Below are 7,987 nucleotides of genomic sequence, written 5' to 3' on the forward strand. Positions count from 1 at the left end.
ACCACAGCCCCAGAGGAGAGAACTCCCAATCAAAAGACCCTCCTTTGCATGAAAACAGGGCCCCCCGCCTTCCCCTTCAGAGTTCACTGTCTCCCATGGGAAACCTCACAGGGCCTGTTCAATAATTAGGTTCCTTGTCTTTAGGCAGCAGAAGTTCCGTGATGATGCTTGTCAATCCAGGCCAGGAAGATGTCAAGCTCGCCCAGAGACTTAATGGCAGCCGATCGGACCTCGAGCTGAAACCAGGGAAATCGTCCTAAGAACCTGCCTTTCTAGACCATAGAATAGTTTCACATCACTTTTCCCATGTTCTGGGGAAAGTTTTCTTTTTATTCAACAATTATATTTGCAGGGCATAAGACCCCCCAGTTATTTTCCTAGCAGCTGACTTAAATTGCTTTCCACAAACCAGCAGTTGGATCATGTCAGAAATAAATAAAATGTAAAGTTCTTCATTCCTTGCCCTCTGTTTTACTATTTCCTGTTATTTCACAAGGAAAAAAAAAACTTGCTTTAATGGCAGTTCTTCTGCTTATTTTTCTGTTCACACCAGCTTGCTTTAGTACCTCTGCTCTCCCGGAAGGCTGCAGTCCCAGTGGTGCCCAGCAGTGGGGTAGGGAGATATGGTGTCTCCATTGGACGCATTAAAGCATCAGAGCCCCTAAGTCTGTGTCCTACCTAATGTCACACAGCCAGCTGGTAGCAGAGCTGGACTGGGACTCAAGTCTCCTGACTTACTCCAGCTCTTCCTCAGAAGACTACAAAGAGATAGTAAGGTCTTAAATTGTGTCCTGTGGAGCCAGACACCTGGGAGAGAGTCTTACCTCCACCACCTAATTGCAGTGTGAACTTACCCAGGTTATTTAACCTGTTTGTGCCTCAGTTTCCTAACTTATCAAATGCAGATAATGGCTCATAGCATTGTGAGGAGTAAGTGTGTCAATGCCTGCAGTCTGCTTAGAATAATATCTGGCTCGTAGTGACAATGACATAAGTTTTAGCTGTTGTTATATTGTCACGTGGAGCCTCCCCACAAAGAATCAGAGCTCTCAACAGACTCCCCGCCTCCTTGCCATTCAAAGCATGGGCATCCTTTGGGAGTGTGGTTGAAACACAGAATCTCAGACCTCACTCCAGAACTGCAAGCCAGAATCTGCATTTTAACAACATTTCTAAATGCTGCACGTAAGAAACCCTGCCTCTGCCTCTCCCTCTCCGCGAGACATGCATTCTCCATCTGCATCTATGTGAGAAGCACTGGTCTTCATCACCACAGAGGATGCTGACAGCTACTGGCCACAGTGACACCTAGCAGGTGGCATGTTGCACACGTAACGGCTTACAGTTCACTGGGGATCTTTGTTCCCTCACCTCAAGGGTATCACCCTTGCCCTCAAAATTTAAGATAGACGTGATAAGTGAGGGCATAAGAAAATGGTGGAGAAATGATAAGGAAGGGGAGGCCAGGAAATTAGCAAATGAACTAAGACCAACACACTCTCTGCAGACACAGAATTGGAAGACCTGCGATAAATACTGTTGAGTAAATGAATGAATTTGAGTGTGGAGTGGAGCCTTCAGGGTTGACACACTCTCCGTCTGGCTCCTTCTTGTCTCTGTCTTCCCTACCCTCGTCCCGGCCCTTACCTGATCGTAGTTGTCATGGATGATTCTGGTGGCATTGGTTGCTTCCTGCCCGCAGTGACAAAGCCTCTGCTTCTGCTGTGAGCAAGTGGAGACAGTACCCATCAGAGGGCCTTGCCACCCCGGCTCACCCTTACCACCACCTCCCGCAAGCAGAGTGATGGGTCTCCATCCTCCCCAGGTGAGAATCATGTCAGTAAACCTGAGATGGAGCAGGAGAAGGGTGTAGGGTCTGTTTTCAGAATCACCTTGCATTTACGGGGAGGGTATAGCTCAGTGGTAGAGTGTGTGCTTAGCGTGCATGAGGTCACAGGTTCAATCCCCAGTACCACCATTAGAAAAAAAAAAACTAATAATAGAGTCACCCTGCTCTTGACCAGGGCTGGAAAGGCCTGGAGGATACGTACCAAATGTATCTTGTAGCCACTCTGCAAGTGCAGCCCCCACAGCATAGGCACTCAATGAATATGTGTTGGGTTAGTTAATTAAATAATTGGTTAAATGAATCTTAATATAAGTGGGACAGAGGTTATGACCTCTTCTCACAATTTGGAATCCAAGGCACAGAGAGGTGAAGTAACTTGCCACAAAGTCACACAGGAAATTGTTGGCAGAGATGGAGCCGGACCCAGGTTTTTTCCTGGTCTAAGTTTTTGTGGGTTTGTTTGGGGGTTGGTTTTATTTCTGAGGTTTATTTTCAACAGGTGACAATGAATTTAGAAGTGACCCTTAGAATAGGCTATACCAGGGAAACACCCAGAGGTCAACTGGTATGGAAACCCCAAAGGGCCAGAAACCAAGAAACTACAGGTATGCTTGTGCTAAGCCTGGACTCCTTGGCATGCCTCTCTCACAGGCCAGCCCCAGGATCGCTTAACGGATACTTTGCTGTGAGTCGGTCACCCCAGGCAGATTACCCATGAGGAAACTGGGTCTGATAGGTGTCCGCAGGGAGGAAGCCCTGGGCAAGGAAGGACCACTGGAAGAGATTCTCAACAGTTGTCCTGATGGACAACAGGGCAGGGTATTTCCCTTGAGTCCAGGAACCACTTCAGAAGGCCGACCGGGGCCAGCACATCCCAGGCTCTCTCTGGGGCAGATGGGAAACACATGCTTGGAATCCCGTTGTGGTGACTCACACATTGCTGTAGAGTCTTCTGCATGGAGAGGAAGGAGTTCGCAATGCTGCTGATTTTTCTCAAGATTTGAGGGTTCGGCTCCAGGTGGTCCTTGAACACCCTGTCCATGTAAAACGCCAGGAGGTTCTTGGTCACGCAGCACACATCTGAGGGCTACAGACACAAATCAGAGGAAGCCCCAGAGGCCCTCTCCTCATTACTTTAGAGACCAAAGCAGCCTGTTTAGATAAGGGCAAGAAGGAGTGGGCTAACTAAAAGTCACTGTTTAAAATTCAGATTGGTCCCAGAGTATCCCTCCTCCCCTGCCAACACCAGAGCTACTGATGACAAAGGCACTAAGGGAAGAGTGCAGTTCTCACCCTCTTTTTATGTGGCCAGGAGATGAACTGACAAGGGATGGAGCCCAGTCATAGACCAGAATCCTCTCTACAGCATCTCCAACATGTCAGCACTAACTTCTGCTTAAACGCTTCCAGGAATCAGACACCTCCCTTTTGAAAGGACCAATGTCTGAGCGGCTTTCTTGAAAAGTCTTCCCTATGCTGTGCTGCAGTCGGCCTCTCTGTAACATCTCCGAACCATCAACATGTGTTTAGTCAGTGGCTGCTGTGCAGCAGGTGCCGGCTGGGCACGTATTTCTTCCAGTGTAATGACCACTGTGTTTATCCTGAACACCCTGCGGAGCTCTCCTCCAGTTGGTCCCTTTTAAACTTCAGGGGTCATTTGCATGGAGCTGAGATGTGTAAGAATGGAGACTGACAGCTGCAGAAATGTGTTCATCTGTGCAGGTCCTCTGAGGGCAGAATGCAGACTTCTCTAAGGGAAAACGCCTAGCTTGGCAGGGCACAGCTCAGAGCAGCTGGCCAGGATGAGTTTCCTTCCAGCAGTTTGCACCTTGCCTTGAGAGCCAGTGCGGGAGAATTATAGCTCAGTCTGAGAAGGGAGGGGTGGGTCTACAGCCAACAGTGTGTTCATCTGCATTAGCACTCAAGCAGCAAAGGCTCCCTGCCCCCACCCCGCCCGGGCGTCTGTTCCTAGATGGAAACTTTTCCTGCAACACAAAAAACCTTCCTCTTCCTCTGCTCCTGCCAAAATGTCCTTACCCAAAGGGGCAAAAATTTGCAACTTTTGTTTTATCAGGGAAAGCGGGGAGAGAAGAAATATGGTAAAGATTTGCATCCTTATTAACCCCTTTCCTCTTGCCACGTCAGCTATTTCTAGACCTTGAGAGGACGAAAAATCTGGAGACAGAGGCATGAGACTTGGGGCTGTCTTCCTGGCTCAACCATGAACCACTCTTTCTCCTAAGGTGTCAGTTTGGTCATTTGAAAATGATGGTTTGAGAACAGATGGTCTTGGGAGCCCCTTCCAGCTGTGAGATCCTGTGAGTCTCTTACATCATTGGCTGAAATAGTATTTAGGAAGTGGCCACATTCATTTACCATAAAGAAATAAGACCAAAGACATGGAAAACAAACTTATGGTTACCAGAGTGAAGTGCGGGTGGGATAAGTTGGGAGTTTGAGATTTGCAGGTACCAACAACTACATGTAAAATAGGTAAAGAACCAGTGTCTACTGTCTAGCACAGCAAACTATATTCAATATCTTGTAGTAACCTATAATGGAAAAGAATATGAAAATGAATATATGTATGTATATGTACGACTGAACTATTGGGCATGTACAGAAATTGACTCAACATTCTAAACTGACTATACTTCAATTTAAAAAAAAATTTTAATAAAATAAAGTAAAGGGCTTTGTGGTCATACAGTCTTTGGCTATAAAAAAATAAAGATAAAAATAAAAAAAACCCTGCAGAGACTCCCTACTGCCTCTCTTATAAGGCTGAGGCTCGGCCTGGCTTTCAAGGCTCTTGGTCAAATGACTCCAACGTGTTTGTCCTCCTCATCCTCTTCCACTCGCCTTCACGTCCCTCACACAGAGCCTGGTTGCCTCTCCGCCCCCGGACACGAATCCATCCATCTTACACACCCATTCTCCCCAAGCCCCTTCCTCTCTTTCAGGCACTAACCGACAGCCTCCTCAGCTTTTAAGTCACTGCTCATTTTCCCCATGAAACCTTCCAGAATCAGCCTAAGGCACAGACACCCTGTCCCATTAGAGCGTGTGGCGCCGCAGTCCCTCCCTGGGTAAGTGGTGCTCCTTTAAGCCCTCCCTCCCAGGGGTTCAAAGTTCCTGAGACACAAGTGTCCCCTCCCACATCCACTGACAAGTGAGAAGGCGGAGCACACAGAGGGCACTGGAGGTTAGGAAAGAGAAGAGCACGGGGTGAGGACTTCTCCCTCAGCTCAGGGCCACTTCACCATAAAAATGACAGTACAGGAAAGAGCAGACGCAGGCCAATACCTTAATGCTGTGCAGGGTCTCCGATGGGGACAGGATGGTGACATTCTGAAAGATGTCCTTAGCTTGCTATGGAGAAAACATAAGAACAGACACAAGCTATGAATTCTCCATCTTCTCCAGAGACCCAAAGGTAATGAGAAGGAACTGGCTCTTCAAGTTAAGATGTAAAGTGATGCATGCCCCCTTCACCCCAAACCCATACTCACGATGGCTTTTTTGATTCCTCGGAAACTCTCTTCTATAGTGTGCACATCCGTGGAAATCAGACATCTCCTGAGATCCCGGGTGTGCACTGAGCAGAGGAAGAGCATCGCACCCAGGAGACAGAGGGGAACGCACTGTGCCTTCATGTCCTACAGGAAGGGATGAAGTCAGCTTCGCAGCAGAGTGGACAGCAATGGAAGAGACCCCTGACTGAGTTCTCCTTTTGACCTCCCGAGGCACATCGGGTGACAACCAAGAAAGGACTCATTACCCTAGCCTTGCAGACCTCGGGGGCATGTGTCTCCTCATCTGGTTTCCTTGAATCAATTGAGTGAGCTTTCCCCTCTCCCCACTCCCCACCTCTGCCCCCAGAAAGCCTGATCCAGTGGCTCTCCCAACTCCCAGGGAGTACATTTGTATATAAATCACTCCCATGACTCAATACGGCTCACTTTTCAACAGGGGGGAGAGACATTGCTTCTAATAAATTAAATAGGAAAAACAGGGTTGGTAATACACGACTTAGGAGTTAGGCAACAGATCCGAAAAATCATAAAAGCACATTTGTTTTTTTTATGTTTGTCCCCAAAATAGGCGACACCCTTTTATTATTAACCTTCACTGTGCATCTGCTGAAAATCTTTCCTTTGAAGCCCACTGTGAAGATGTCACCTTCTAGAGAAGATAAGAAAAAGAGGAAGGAAGGTGCAAGGCATCTAATAGCTAATTAACCACAAAAAAGAGAGACCAGCAGAGGGCAAGGTGGCAGTTCCCCTCCATCATCCACTGAGTCAGGGGGTAGTGGGGAGATGTTGGCAGCTCGCTAGCCCCTAGCCGGGGCTGCCTCTTCTAGTTCCTGCATCCCTCTCTGCCTCTTTTCATTGAGCCACTTTCAGTGGTGTCGGATAATACACCTTGAGAAACGTGCCCAAAGCATAATTGTGCAGCCTGTTGAGTTCTTTCTCTGACTTTCCCCAGCACTCACACACGCTTCACAATCAGGGCTGAGCATTAAAGATAAGTCACAGGGCGACACACATAAATAGACCAGCTTCTGCCCAGCATCCTGCACGGTGCCCACCGAGCACTCACTTCCCGCCATGTGTGCGCGGGGTAAGTGTAGTGTGTGCGTCAGTGGAGGAGAGGGCGGCACCACGCACAGGAAGCCAACTGAAGAAGCTGCCTGTGTGACAGCGTGAGCCACACCTGTCCCCGCTCCTCCCAACCCCAGATCCTCCTCCGGAGTCCCAGGCTTTTCTCCAGAAAGCCGAGAAACAGCAAATCCTGTTTAGAAAGCCGTTTTTCCTTACCTGTCCTTAACACCACTCCCAGTGAGGGGCAGGTGTATACTGAGACCTCACTGGAGAGCAGGCATTATGCTAAAGAATTTGATTTCTCTTCTACCAACCTCTCTCTTTCTAGCAAAACAAGACCCCATTAGCAGGGAAAACTGTAGAATCCCCCAGAGCTGTCTCCTCGAAAGGCACCTGGGTGCTTCTAGAAAGCCAAGTGACAAGAAGGGAGTACAGATTTTCTTCTGACAAGCAACTCTCAGAAGAGTGGGGCGTTGCCCGCTCATCCCCCACCGGGAGCCTCAGACACGGTGTGGAGGAGAAAGACGCCTCCTTTCACTTGGCGAGGCGACGCCAGACCTCTTGGCTGATTCAGATCACAGTAGTAGCTAACATTTATCCTAGTGCCTTGGGCCCCATGCCAAGCATTTTCCACAATTATATTTAATGCTCACAGCCACCCTGTGATGTAGGTTCTGTTTCCATCCTTGCTTTACTGAAGAGGGAACTGACACTTAAGGAGATGGAGTAACCGGCCCAAGGTACTCAGCCACCAAGTGGCGGAGCCAGGATGTGAAGGCAGGCATTGCGCTCTGGAATCCACCCTCCTAACCACTGCATCACCCCAGCTACAGCGCTGTCCTTCTGGGATCTCAGCCGGAGAAGGCAGCAGACCCCCTTACCCCAGACAAACAGGAACGCATTTCTGATCGGGTCCCACTGAATCAGATACTGTTAAAGATATTGATTACCGCAAAGGATTAAAAATACATAAATTATAAAGTGTTCAGTGCAGTTCCTAGAACAAAAAGGTTATCATAAATGCTAGATTCCTTCCCCTTTCCTTTCTTTCTTCCTTTCCTCTCTCCCACTCGCTCTCTCTTCTTATTGAAAATAAGGTACTAAGAAGTTCATCCTCTGCATGGATTCTACAAAATACCCAGCTCCTGGGACTACACCGGCCATGTCCAGCGACAACAGGTCACCTCTCTGCAGCTCTGAAGGATGAGGGCTGGGAAGGTGAGGAACAAAAGCCTCTGCGGAAGGACGGCCCGAGCCTCACCTCTCACAGGTGCTGCCCGGCTGCTCTGGTGTCTTCTCGCTCCTTGCTCCTTGCTGCTTGCCACTTGTAGAGAGCTGGTCACTTTTATGCAGGTGAATACGAGGAAGTGCTGTCAAGGTTTACTGGGTGGGTCCGTTCTGGGGGAAGATTGTTTTTCCCCTCGTTCCCTTAGTATCTCATTTCCTGAGTTTTCCTTTTCTTCTGAGATGCAGCTGATTAATCATTATTAAGAAATGCCTCTTTTTTCTCCGTCTTGACATGCAGATTCTAGGA

The 7,987-nt window shown here is 48.4% G+C and overlaps 1 protein-coding gene across 1 annotated transcript; it reads right to left on the reverse strand.

The window, feature by feature from the left end:
* Nucleotides 1–140: 140 nt before the first annotated feature.
* IL19 (interleukin 19) lies at nt 141–5,505 on the reverse strand. Its single transcript, XM_006215518.3, has 5 exons — nt 5,362–5,505; nt 5,156–5,221; nt 2,784–2,936; nt 1,648–1,722; nt 141–236 (listed from the first exon to the last, which is right to left on the reverse strand). The coding sequence occupies exons 1-5, from the start codon at nt 5,503–5,505 to the stop codon at nt 141–143; spliced, it is 534 nt and encodes a 177-aa protein (XP_006215580.1).
* Between the last annotated feature and the right edge of the window lie 2,482 nt (nt 5,506–7,987).

This window comes from Vicugna pacos, chromosome 23, assembly GCF_048564905.1.
Source record: "Vicugna pacos chromosome 23, VicPac4, whole genome shotgun sequence".
Classification (NCBI taxonomy): domain Eukaryota; kingdom Metazoa; phylum Chordata; class Mammalia; order Artiodactyla; family Camelidae; genus Vicugna; species Vicugna pacos.